The 13,795-nt window shown below is 44.2% G+C and overlaps 1 protein-coding gene across 1 annotated transcript in view; it reads right to left on the bottom strand.

Annotated features, from left to right (window-relative positions):
- LOC129697526 (CUB and sushi domain-containing protein 1-like) overlaps nucleotides 1-13,795 on the bottom strand; it is a 512,171-nt gene that overhangs the window by 33,702 nt on the left and 464,674 nt on the right. The window contains exon 46 of the mRNA XM_055636177.1: nucleotides 8,721-8,894. Within this exon, the coding sequence (XP_055492152.1) occupies nucleotides 8,721-8,894 (174 nt within the window). The remainder of the gene's footprint in view (nucleotides 1-8,720; nucleotides 8,895-13,795) is intronic.

Here is a 13,795-nt window from a genome sequence, read left to right on the forward strand (position 1 = left end):
GAAGATTATGTGTTGTATCCAATGGTTGATGGGGTGGAAGGTGAGGACAAGGGGGACTCTGTCCCTGTTGCGACTGGGGGGAGGGGGAGCAAGGGTGGAGCTACGGGATACTGAGTAGACATGTGTGAGGGTTCTATCTACAATAGAAGAGGGGAACCCCCATTCCCTAAAGAATTTGGACATCTCTGATGTCGTGGTATGGAACACCTCATCTTGAGAGCAGATACAGCGGAGATGGGGTAATTGGGAGTGGGGGATAGAGTCTTTGCAGGAGTCTGGGTGGGAAGAAGTGCAAAGATGCTTTTCAAGATGCTCCAGGGTGCAAGAAACATTTCAAGATGCGTTTTGGTTATTTGAAGTTAGTTATTTCCCCGTGCTGAGCAACCATATGGATTCAATCTCCGTGACTGTAATGGGATTGGAAGCATGACAATGTGTTGACTTTATTTTTGTACAAATTGGGTTGTTTAAATCAAGATGCTTTAGGGCAGAAGGAGACAGATTGCAAGAAATAATTTTGCAATCTTCAATGTCTCCAATCTGCCTGCAACAAGTGAAGGGTATCAAAAGTAGGAGATATCCTTTACAAAGGGAAGAAGAAAAATCGCAATCAAATCTATCCTAGAACATAGAAGAGCACAGTACAGGAACAGGCCCTTCGGCCCCTACGTCTGTGCTGAACATGATGCCAAGTTACTCTGAGACAACACTATTAGTTGGCATTTGCTGCGTCGAAACCCATTCTGCTAACTCAGGCCTCAGTCTGTCCGTAATGTCTGCAACGAGATTGACAGAATTAATGTCACGTCAGACACTGCCTCATCATTCCTCTGTACTTAGGGTCAACTCGCAAGAATGAATCTACTCTTCCTGCTAAATGAGAAATCCCAATGGTGGAGGCACAAGTAACTGCAGATGCTGGAACCGTATTAATTCAGATTGGAGATACAGTACGGAAACAGGCCCCTCGGGCCCACCGAGTCCTGTACACTAGCACTATCCACATGCCATGCAGCAACCGGAAATGTGCATAATATCCACATCAATTAACTTAGGGCAGCACAGCACGGTGACACAACAGTAGAGTAGATGCCCTGCGGTGCCAGAGACCCGGGTTCGATCCTGACTACGGGCGTTGTCTGTATGGCGTTTGTACGTTCTTCCCGCGACCGCATGGGTTTTCTCTGGGATTTCTGGTTTCCTCCCACACTCCAAAGACGTACAGGTATATTGGCTAGTTGGCTAGGTATATATTATAAGCTTCCCTAGTGTGTGTAGGATAGTGTTAGTGTACACGGGGATAGTAAGATTAAATAGTACGATGAGCGATTACGTGAAGAAGGGCCGCCCGTCTGCATGCGCGTCAATCTTCAAAGCAGCGGCGTTAAATCACAGATAAAAAGAAGACCTGAGAATAGTAAGATTGAAGAAACTAGAACTTCCATGTGACCTTGATAGTATGAGGGTGGGAGCGGTGGGCACGTAATCGCTCATCGTAACTCCTCATAAAATCAAGATCAAACTTCAAACTGGTAAGTTCTTGTTTAATCTTACTATTTAACTTCAGAGTCACGTGAGAGACTACGTGAAGATTTCAAAGCTCTGTGATTTTACGCCGGCTACGAATCCAGGCGTCACACACTGAATGGATTGACCATGGATGAGATTATTATTAAAGCATTCGGACATAACGTAGTTATTAACGACACTGATGCTTTAAAGTAAAGAAAAGAAAAATAAATGTTTTATTTACTTTCCCTCCAAACCTGTGGGAAAGCTAGTTTACAGAACTTAAGATGGCACAAGCAAATACCCCTGGTCCGATTATGGGTTTATTATAAAACCGCTGGAACGTTCTTTCGTTCACCCATCCTGCAGCTGCTAGTATGTCATCCAGGGGCACGTCCATTGTTCTTGCTGCCGACGTAGATGCAGCCCTGGTGGAGGGAGATTTAAAGATATGAGTATTTATTCCCGCTACCACCATTACCTCCTTTAACCGTCTGGAGATAGTTTGTGTCGCCACCTTTCGGTGTGGTTTCTGGTGGCTGACGAGGACTGATTGTTCTGAGCCTCTGAGGTTTTCTGTGACTCTCAGGTAGTGGTGTAAATGTGTTACCACACACAATCGTTGGTCCTCTGGATATGCCAGGAACTGGATCTTCATCACTGGCATACCTGGCCTGCTCTGTTTGATCAGGTCCTTTACAATGAATGTTATATTATTCATGTTGCTGGTCATGTAATCCAGTTGTAGTTTTTGTAGCGTCTGGACTCTTTGGGCTGTTATTAGCGCCATCAGCATAACCACTTTCAATGTAAGTTTAGACAAAGATAAGGCCGTTGGTTGTCCCCACTGACGAAGTAAGGTCAGTACCATGCTCACATCCCATGTGTCCGTGTACCTAGGCCTTGGGGGTATCAAATTATAAATTCCCTTCATGAATTTTATTACGAAGGGGTGCGTTCCTATTGGCCCGTGCCCTGCCTCCAGTGTCAAATAGGAGGATAGTGCACATCTGGCACTGTTGATTGCGCTATAACTTAATTTATAGTCATAGTACAGGCTTGATAGGAACTCCAAGACATCCGTTATCCGAACTGTGTTGTAGGCTATTTCGTTTGCATGGCAGAAAGCTTCCCACTTCTTAATATGAGTGGCGTACTGTTTTTTGGTACTCTCCCTCCATGCCTTTGTGATGACATCCACAGTTCGTTCGGATAATCCAATGTCTTGAAATGGCCTCCTCAGAATCTGCAAACCAACAAATCAATCCGGTCAGAAAGTGGATGGCTGCTCCCTGAAACTGGGTTTACTAGGAGATCTCTCCTCTTAGGTACAACCATTAATGGCTGGACTATGATCCCCAATATTTTTGGGAACCAGGCTTGTGTAGGCCAATCTGGTACTACTATAATGCCTGTGGCTTTGTCTTGCTTGATTTTAGCCAAGCATCGGTTTATGAGGCAGAATGGTGGGAATGCATAGATATACATTCCTCCCCAGTTTAGGGAAAAGGCATCCACTGACTCTGCTCCTGGGTCTGGTTCCCAGGACACATATCTGGGTAATTGATGGTTCAATCTAGATGCAAAGAGGTCCAAATCTGGAGTGCCAAATCGTATTGTTATTTCATTGAATACCGTACGATCCAACATCCATTCTATGTTATCATTAAACATTCGTGACCTTGCATCTGCCACCGTGTTATATCTTCCTGGTAGATATACTGCCGTGACCCAAATATCCCTCTCAATGCACCAGTGCCAAATGAGGTTAGATAATCTGTCACAGGATACAGATTTTACACCACCCATGTGATTGATATATGCTACCGCAGTAGTGTTATCAATCTGAATTTGAACATGCACTTGTTGCATGTTGTTACAGAGAGACTTGAGTCCATATTGTGCCCCCAACAATTCTAGGTAATTGATTCCATATTGTTGGAGTATAGTTGACTCTTGCTCATTCCATCTGCCTCCACAGCTCCTGTCTGTGTTAGTGGCTCCCCATCCTAACCCGCTTGCGTCGGTTTGGAGAAACACTGATGGGCTCTCAATAAAGATTTCCCTTGAGCTGAGTCTTATGTTTGCCATCCACCATTGTAGTTCAATAATGGCTTCTGGTGGTAACCGCATTGATTTGCCAAACTGACCTGCATGTAGTTTCAATGCTCGTTCCTTTGCCCGCTGTAAATGCTGGTAGTGCAAAGGTCCGTAGCGTACTGCAGGAAAGGCAGCTACCAATTTCCCAATAGCACTAGCTGTTTGTCTGATAGTTGGTTTGTGTTTTCCTATCAGATCATTGCAGGCTTTCCTCAAGTCTTTTTGTTTGCCTTTTGGCAGAGTCACCAACATGGTTACTGTGTTTATAGTAAATCCTAGATAATCAACTACCTTGGTAGGAGTTAACTTTGATTTTACTGGATGGATTAGGAACCCAAGTTTCTCAAACAGGGTTTTGGTTGCCTTGACTGTTGCTTCTGCCAATTCTGTGGTGACTCCAAAGATGAAAATGTCATCCAAATATGCCATGACTATGTGATTTTGAGATCTTAACAGCCCCAGAATTGGTTTAAGTAATTTGGTAAACAGTCTAGGGGCTGATGTCAATCCATTTGGTAGAGCCTTGTATTGCCATTATTGACCCATCCAGGTAAACTTCAAATATCTCCTATACTCTTTGTGAATAGACACCGAATAGTATGCATCTTTTAGGTCCATGCATGCCATATAGCCATTTTTGGAAACCAACTGAGTTGCTGTTCCAAAATTGTCCATTTTAAAGGGTTTGTATTGCACATATGTATTTAGTTCCGTAAGATCCAAAATAATACGGATCCCTCCATCTTTTTTCTCTTTTGAAAAAATGTTGGATATAAATTGGTGAGGTTCTGTATATGACCTCTCAATGACATTATTGTCAGATAGTGTTTCTATTTCTTTTTGTATATCCATTGTCTCTTTTTGGGAAAAGACATATGTGCGAGTATTAGAATGTGTTGGTGGTGGTGATAAATTTAAATTGAACTCAAATTTGAATCCTTCTATACTGTGCAGTATGAATGGATCCTTTGTAACCCAACACCATTCTTTTAAGAAGTATTTTCAACCTTCCCCCCACCTGTAAGTGAGGTTTGTTTGGTATGTTCCCTAAGGAACTGGTTTGACTTACCTCTGCTGTTACTGGCGTCGTGGTGCTGGCTTTCGTCCGCGAGGTTTGGGGAGCAGAGCTGGTAGTTGCTCTCTCCTCATCCTCGCTGTCGGTCTGCTGGGGCCTGCCCCTAAAAAATACCTTGTCTCAGAGGTGAACCTTCCTCCTGTGCCTGGCTCTCTAGGTGTGAAACGCCGAGAACTGTAGGGGTGGAATCTTGTGGCTGGGCCCCTGGGTGTGGGCTGACCTCTTGTTATGAGGCGCACAGTTTTTGCCTCATCATCCAGGTCCCGTACCTGTTTAGACAGGTCTTCTCCAAACAGGTAGTTTGCCGGCTGGGTGTCGCTGGCTTTGCAAAGTGCAGCAAACTTTGAATTTATAGCCGGTTTTATAGCCTCTTTGCGTATGCAGTTTATCTCAAAACGTGCATTGCATAGCAGTGCCATGGTGTCTTGCTCCCGCTCAGTGAGGATGCCTCCTTCCACACCGCCCGCAAACGAAGTGATTCCTGACCCCAGCAGGTTTAACACTTTTTGGAACTTCAGTTCCTGGTTCCTGATTATGGGACCTATTTGTCCCCAAATTATGCGGTTCACCGCTTGCACCTTTCAAGTAGTTTCTGTTCCTTGCTAGGTCTTCATCCAATGGTGCTCCCAGTGCTGTGGAGATCGCATATTTGGTTGATTGTAGGGGTACTTCCTCCAAAGCTGCTGGCACGATCTGTGGCACGGTCTGTAAATGGGACTCGTGCTGATAATGCTCCTTTCTCCAGAGTTTATCATTGTGGAGCAGCTTCTCCACCAGCTGCTCCATAGGGGAGAGTCGTCCTCGGACGCTTCCCGATGAGGGAGGGTATCCCTCTTCCCCGGACTCATCCGAGTCTATGGGTCTGGCAGACTTATGGGTGGCTTTACGTCCCGCCGGGACCACCACGGTGCTGATCTCCTGCACCAAGTCTGCTCCTGCCGGTTCTAACGCCGGCGGCAATGTCGGTGAGAATTAGTGTCGTCCGCTACCGGGAATGCTGCGGCCTTCGGCAGCCGGTTTCCCCGCGGACCTTCTCTTTGACATTTTTGGCCTCTGAAAGAAAAAATTACTTCTTTGGCCTGAACAGAAAACGCAGGGTAAGTAGTTCAACTTTTCTTACCTGCCGCATTTTTTAAATCCCAACGGCTGGGAGGACGCAGTGCCGCTCCCGTCCGTTGCGCGCGTTGCTTTCAGACGTAATGACGCGCACGCAGACGGACGGCCCTTCTTCACGTAGTCACTCATGTGACTCCGAAGTAAAATTGTGGGTCGGTGTGTACTCGGTGAAAGAAGGGTCTGTTTCTGCACTGTATCTCTAAACTAAACAAAACTGATTTTCATTTGCTTTTATTGGGTGTACACCTTGCAAGTTCCTACCCAACAGTTGTTTCACCAAAAAAGATTTCAGGATGGTGGCTCATTGGCAATTAGGGACAGGCATTAAATGCCAGTTGTATCCACATCCAGAAAATTAAATACATTTAAATACATTAAAAAATATACACAGCACAAATAACAAGCTCGCAATGTCATCAGGGAAATAACATAAATTTGGAAATGGAATTACATCTCCTGATTTGCTTGTGGTGCACTTTTATAGTTTTAGTTTTTAGAGATACAGCATGGAAACAGGTCCTTCGGCTCACCGAGTCCACGCCGGCCATTGATCACCCAGCCACAAGTTCTATGTTATCCCACTTTCCCATACTACACACTAGGGGAAATTTACAGGGGCCAACTAACCTAAAAAACCCTGTAGGTTATTGGAGTGTGGGAGGAAACCCACACGATCACAGGGAGAACGCACAAACTCCGTACAGACAGCAACCATAGTCAGGATCAAACCGGGTCCCTGGTGCTGTAAGGCAGCAATTGTACCGCTGCACCACTGCGCCACCTTCCACTGTGCTTCTCTGCCACCCTTTGAATGCCTTGAAAGGGCAACTTCTCCCGTGAAGCACAGCAATGTGATGGTTAAAATGTCATAGAATCTTACAGCATGTAAACAGGCCCTTCGGCCCACAATGACCAACATGTCCCATCTACACCAATCCCACCTGCCTGCATTTAGCCGATACCCCTCCTAAGCCTGTCCTATCCATGTACCTATCTAAATGTTTCTAAAACATTGCAATAGTACCTGCCTCAACTACCTCCTCTGGCAGTTCGTTCCATACACACACCACCCTTTGTGTGAGAAAGTTGCCCCTCAAAGCATACAATGAAATAAGCCGCAGGTGAAATGTGAGGGACATTTCACCCATCCATAAAGTACGAAACAAACAGTCCTTTGACATGCACAAAAATGCAAATACAAAGAATGCTCATTTACCCATGCATGGCTTTGTAACAGTACCCAGCATAACTAATGTCTAGAACAAGAAAAATGGGGTTAAAACTGTCACATACATGCATGATTCTCATTGTCAGCAAGCTGGTTATCTCCATGTAATACTATCTGGAACAAATGGAGTTGACTGTTTAATTTTGCAAAATAAAACCTATTGCTGCTTCATCAACTCCCCGAAAAAAATTACATTTCCAGTCCTGGCATGTCGAGCATGAGAGGGTCCCAGTAAATCATACATCAAGATCCTATAAAGATCTATAGTAACAAATAGAATGACCGTCTTACAAAGATACCCATAAATCAAGACCGATGATGTTATACAGCAATATAGGTGTTACAATTTTTTTTAATATAAATCATTCTTTAAGATTAGCTGCACAATCTACACATTGGCAGTTTGTTCATTTGAAATTCAGAAACAGAAATCCTGGTAATATCTACAACCAAAAATCATCTTGCAAATCATGTACCATAATGATTTTCCATTAATTGCATATCTCCTGCGGCTGTGCTTGAAGGATTAGCAAATAAAAGATAAATTACATTTTAAAATGGCACATGAGAAAACCATTATAAACCATCACATGTTTCTCTAACTTCTAGTAAAGAGAGCAAAGGTAGGAAGTAAAAGTTGGATTCCAATGATATTGATATGTGGGTAATGAAGGGAAAGAAGGAAAACGAAGACACAAGAAGATACATTTATTAATTACAGGTAGATAAGGTGGTCAAAAAGGCTTTGGCCACATTGGCCTTCATCAGTCAGATTATTGAGTACGGAAGTTGGGAGGTCATGTTGCAGTTATATAAGAAGTTGGTGAGGCCACATTTAGAGTATTGTGTTCAGTTCTGGGCACCTTGTTCTAGGAACAATAGTCAAGTTGGAAAGGGGGACAAAGAACATTTACAAGGAATGTTGCCAGGATTCGAGGGTCTGAGGTTATAGGGAGAGGTTGAGCAGGCTGAGACTCTATTCCTTGGAGTGCAGGAGGATGAGGGGTGATGTTATAGAGGTGTATATATAGAGGTAGATACACAGAGTCTCTTGTCCAGAGTAGGGGAATCGAGCACCAGAGGACATAGGTTTAAGATGAAGGGCGAAAGATTTAATAGGAATCTGAGAGGTAACTTTTTCACACAATGGGTGGTGGATTTATGGATCGAGCTGCCTGAGGAGGGGTTGACAAGCAGACGGGGAGGGTTGGCAAGCAGATGGCTGGAACAAAGGCCAGAGATTAAAACTTACAATTGAAGGTGTGTGACAAGAGGAATGAAGAATTGCAAATTGTGAAGGATTGTGTGTGGAGGGGGAGGTTGAGGGGAAAAATAGATGTGAGCTCAGGTGGGCACTAGGGTGTGATAGGAGGGGGAGGGGGAGGGTTAGGTTGGGGGAAGGAGAGGATTGCAAGGGTTACCTAACATTGGAGAATTCAATTTGAATACTGTTGGGCTAAAAGCTACCCTAGTGGAATACGAGGTGCTGTTCCTCCAGTTCCCCTCACTCTGGCAATGGAGAACTGATGGGCATTGTAGCGCACCAATTCATTAGCCAAACTCTCAACCTCCTCAACGTCCTCTTGGTTATTTGATAATGAGAGTGAAGATGAAGATCAAAGAATTGGTTGAATAACATTTTCATGGGGACATCACACGAGTGAGCAGAGAGAGGTGGTGATGAGAACTTACGTAAGCATTGTGGGACTTCACCTCTCCAAACGCCATTTCCTTCGCAGCTCAGAATAGCCGATAGGGAAAGCTGATATCCTTCAGAACACGTGTAGCTGATGCTGGAGCCCCACCTGTAATCTGACCCTTGTACTCTCCCGTGAAGAACACGGGGAGGTTGTGTACAAGCGATGACTTCATTGGGGAGGGGGGAAAAAAAATGCAACAGAGTTAATGAACAGAAATTATGAGCAGATATCCTTTGCAACACCCCAAAGTGATTTGTGAACTTTGTGAGATTCTCATCTGCAAAATTTCCACAGATGAGGAACTTTACATTTATTAGAGAGCCACTTTAATTTCAACATTTCTACCATTTAATATTTAATTTGCACAAGTAATTCATAATTAAGGTAAACAAGTCTCTGCATTTATTTCTAATTATCCATTAACGAGAAATATTGCATGTTATGGAAGGAAAGGAATTTTCGAAGATGCTGGAGTATCTCAGCGGGGCAGAGAGCATCTCTGGAGAAAAGGAATGTGACATTTCGGATCAAGACACTGAAGCACGGTCTCGACCCGAAACGTTACCCTTTTCCATTTCTCCAGAGATGTTATTGCATGTTAAATTTCTTCTGTATATTTATTCCTGTAATACTTTTTTTATATGAAGAGTAACACATTCTTAAAGTGCTAGTTTGTACTAAGAACATAATTGTGTTGTTATCCGTGTAATCTTGTGTCATTAAGATGACATGCATTAAACATTTGATTCTACTACACAGTCTGAGCTCCAAGTTTAGTTATATTGACTTTAGAGATGCAGTGTGGAAACGGACCTTTCATCCCACCGAGTCATCGGAGTCCAGTGATCACCCCGTACACTATCACTATCCTACACACACTAGGGACAATTTTACCAAAGCCAATTAACCTACAAACCTGTACATTTTTGGAGTGTCAGGAAAAACTGGAGCATACGGAGAAAACCCATGCGGTCACAGAGAGAATGTATGAATTATGCACAGACAGCACCCATAGTGCAAATCAAACCCGGGTCTCTGGCGCTGAGGCAGCGACTCTACCGCTGCGCCACCGTGCCGTTTATCCGGCGTCTTTCTGTGTCTCTCCAAATCAACATTTATTCTGTCACAAGCAAAACACCAAGTCCTGGGGTAACTCAGCGGGTCAGGCAGCATATATGGAGGGAATGGACAGGCAATGTTTCGGGTCGGGAGGGGTCTATGAAATGTTTGCTCAAGACTCCAGCATCTGCAGTTCCTTGCATCTTCGTTTACTCGGCCACCTTCTGAGAATCTGTCTCTCCCTCTAATTTAGTTTAGTTTAGTTCAGAGATACAGTGCGGAAACAGGCCCTTCGGCCCACTGGGTCCATGCCGATCACCGATCCCCGCACATTCACACTATCCACACCCACTAGGGACTATTTACACATACACCAAGCCAACCCTGTAGGTCTTTGGAGTGTGGGAGGAAACTGAAGATCTCAAGAGAAAGACCCACGCAGGCCACAGGGTGAACAAACAAACTCCGTAGTTGGGATTGAACCCGGGTCTCCGGCGCTGCATTCGCTGTAAGGCAGTAACTCTACCGCTACGCCACCGTTACCTCTCGCAGTCGAAGCAGCATCTAAGCCAGTCTCTCACACACTCCATTCCATGATTACTCCTGTTGCACGTGCAATGATGGCTCTCCGCCTGTCTGACTCTCCGCGTCACCATCTTCACATGCAGCCAAATAGTCTGTCTTAGGAATTGCTCACCTCTGTTAAGTGGCACAAATTATCTAATTTCTCTTCAAACGCACTTTTCAAGAAATGAGCAAGCTGGTTAAATAATAAGGCGGAACCTCTCAAGCATTCTGGCCAATGTTATCAATCACATCAACATCATTAAAGCAGTGACCTTGTCCTCTCTCACCCAGCAAACCCACCCTCTGATAGACAGAGATTGAAATGCTACCTTCCACTTAATTGCACAAATATCATTATAAAACAGAAAATATTAAACAGCATGGTGGCACGGTGGCACAGTTGATAAAATATGAAAGAGAGATAATTTGTTAAAATAATCTCAATAAGGGGCAGCATGGAGGTGCAACAGGTGAGTTGCTACCTTACAGCTCCAGAGACCTGGGTTCAATCCTTGTCATTGTGGGTCAAGCTGAGAAAGTGCAATCATCAAAAAGACCCTAATGGGAGTTATTTACAGGTCCCCAAACAGTTACCAGGATATAGGGTACAAGTTATATCAGGAGACACAATGGCATGTAAAAAAGGCAATGTCAAGGTGGTCAATATGCAGGTAGACTGGGAAAATCAGGTTGGTATTGGTACCCAAGAGAGGGAATTTGTAGAGTGCCCCCGAGATGGTTTCTTAGAGCAGCTTGTAATGGAGCCTACCAGGGAAAAGGCAATTCTGGATTTAGTGTTGTGTATTGATCAGGATTTGATAAGGAAGCTCAAGGTAAGGAACCATTAGGAGGTAGGGACCACCTGCTGATAAGATTCAACCTGCAATTTAAGAGGGAGAAGATGACATTGAATGTGTCAGTACAGTTAAGCAAAGGGGACTACAGACGCACGAGGGAGGAGTTGGCCAAAGTTGACCTGAAAGGGACCCCAGCAGGAATGACGGTGGAACATCAATGGCAGGTATTTCTGGGAATAATTCAGAAGATGCAAGATCTTTTCATTGCAAAGAGGAAGAAAGATTCTTGGGGGAGAATGAGGCAACCGTAGCTGACAAGGTAAGTCAAAGGCAGCATAAAAATAAAAGAGAAGGCATAAAAGAACAAGATTAGTGGGAAGCCAGTGGATTCAGAAGCTTTTAAAAAAACAACAGAAGGTAACTAGAAAGGTAACACGGAGTCCATTTTGGAGTCTATTATAAAGCATGAGGTTAGGCAGTACTTAAAGGTTGATGATAAAATAGGCTGAAGTCAGCATGGTTTTGTGAAGGGGAGATATTGCCTGACTATTGGAATTCTTCGAGGAAGTAAATAGCAACACAGACAAAGGAAAATCTGTGGATGTAGTTTATCTAGATTTTCAGAAAGCCTTTGATAAGGTGCCACACGCGAGGCTGCTAAAGATGTGAGCCCATGGTATCAAAGGGCAGATACTAGCATGGATAAGAGGTTGGCTGGATCGTAGAAGGCAAAGAGTGGCAATAAAGGGGGCTTTTTCTGGTTGGCTGCCAGTGACCAGCAGAGTTCTGCAGGGGTCGGTGCTGGGGCCGCTACTCTTCCCTTTGTATATTAATGATTTGGACGAGGATATTGAAAGCTTTGTGGCCAAGTTTGCAGATGGTGGAGGAGCAGGTGGTGTAGAGAAAGCAGGTACTCTGCAGAAGGACTTGGACAGGTTGGGCGAGTGGGCAGAGAAGTGGCAGATGGAATACAGCGTAGCAAAGTGTGGAGTCATGCCTTTTGGTAGTAGGAATAAAAGTGCAAACTATTTTTTAAATGGGGATTCCATTTAGAGATTCCAAAAAATGAAGGTACAAAGGGACTTGGGAGTGCTGGTGCAGGATTTCCAAAAGGTTAATTTGCAAGTCGAATCAGTAGTAAGGAAGGCAAACACAATGCTAGCATTTATTTTGAGAGGACTAGGATTAAAAAAAAACAGTGAGGCTCTATAAGGCTCTGGTCAGATTGCATTTATAGTATTGTGAGCAATTTTGGGCCCCATATCCGAGGATGAATGTGTTGGCTCTGGAGAGGGTCTGGAGGAAGTTTACGAGAATGATCCCAGAATGAGTGGGTTAACATATGATGAGCGTTTGAAGGCACTGGGCCTGTACTTGCTGGAGTTTAGAAGGATGAGGGGACACCTTAGTGAAACTTACCAAATAGTCAAAGGCTTGGATACAGTGAATGTGGAGAGGATGTTTCCACTAGTGGGATAATCTAGGACCAGAGATCATAGCCCCAGTATAAAAGAACGTTCCATATATTAAGGAAGGGGATGAGGAGGAATTTATTTTGTCAGAGGGTGGTGAATCTGTGGAATTCATTGCCACAGAAAGCTGTGGAGATCAAGTCTGTGGAAATCAATACCCTATTTTCCAGGACAAGGGGTCACAGCTTAAGGATAAGGGGGAAATCCTTTAAAACCGAGATGAGAAGAACTTTTTTTCACACAGAGAGTGGTGAATCTCTGGAACTCTCTGCCACAGAGGGTAGTTGAGGCCAGTTCATTGGCTATATTTAAGAGGGAGTTAGATGTGGCCCTTGTGGCTAAGGGGATCAGGGGGTATGGAGAGAAGGCAGGTATGGGATACTGAGTTGGATGATCAGCCATGATCATATTGAATGGCGGTGCAGGCTCGAAGGGCCGAATGGCCTACTCCTGCACCTAGTTTCTATGTTTCTATGTTTCTAAGTCAATAGATATTTTTTAAGGCAGAGATAGATTCTAGATCTGTACAGGTGTCAGCTGTTATGAGGAGAAGGAATCCGAATGGGGTTGAGAGGGAAAGATAGATCAGCCATGATTGAATGGTGGTGTAGACTTGATGGGCCAAATGCCCTAATTCTGCTCCTATCACTTATGAACTTACTCTCCACCCTTCGTGTAAACAACTTGCCCTGCACATCTTCTTCAAAATGTGCCCTTACCTTAAAATACTGCTCACTAGCCTTTGTTATTTCCACCCTGGGGGGGAAAAAAGATCTGACTGACTACCCTATTTATGTTTACGAAAGAATTGCAGATGCTGGAAAAATCGAAGGTAGACAAAAATGCTGGAGAAACTTAGTGGGTGAGGCAGCATCTATGGAGTGAAGGAATAGGTGACGTTTTGGGTCGAGACCCTTCTTTAGTCTCGACCCATTTTTGTCTACGCTATTGATGCCTCTCATCATTTTATATATTTCTACCTGGTCTCCCCTCAGCCTACAATGATCGAGTAAAACATTTCCAACTCAGTCCAACCTCTCCTTACAGCTAAGATAGACACAACATTCTGGAGTAACTTAGCGGGAAGAGTCTGAAGAAGGGTCTCGAACTGAAACGTCACCCATTCCTTCTCTCCAGAGATGCTGCCAGTCCCGCTTTGAGTTTATCCAGCA

Source organism: Leucoraja erinacea, chromosome 5 (genome assembly GCF_028641065.1).
Source record: "Leucoraja erinacea ecotype New England chromosome 5, Leri_hhj_1, whole genome shotgun sequence".
NCBI classification, from domain to species: domain Eukaryota; kingdom Metazoa; phylum Chordata; class Chondrichthyes; order Rajiformes; family Rajidae; genus Leucoraja; species Leucoraja erinaceus.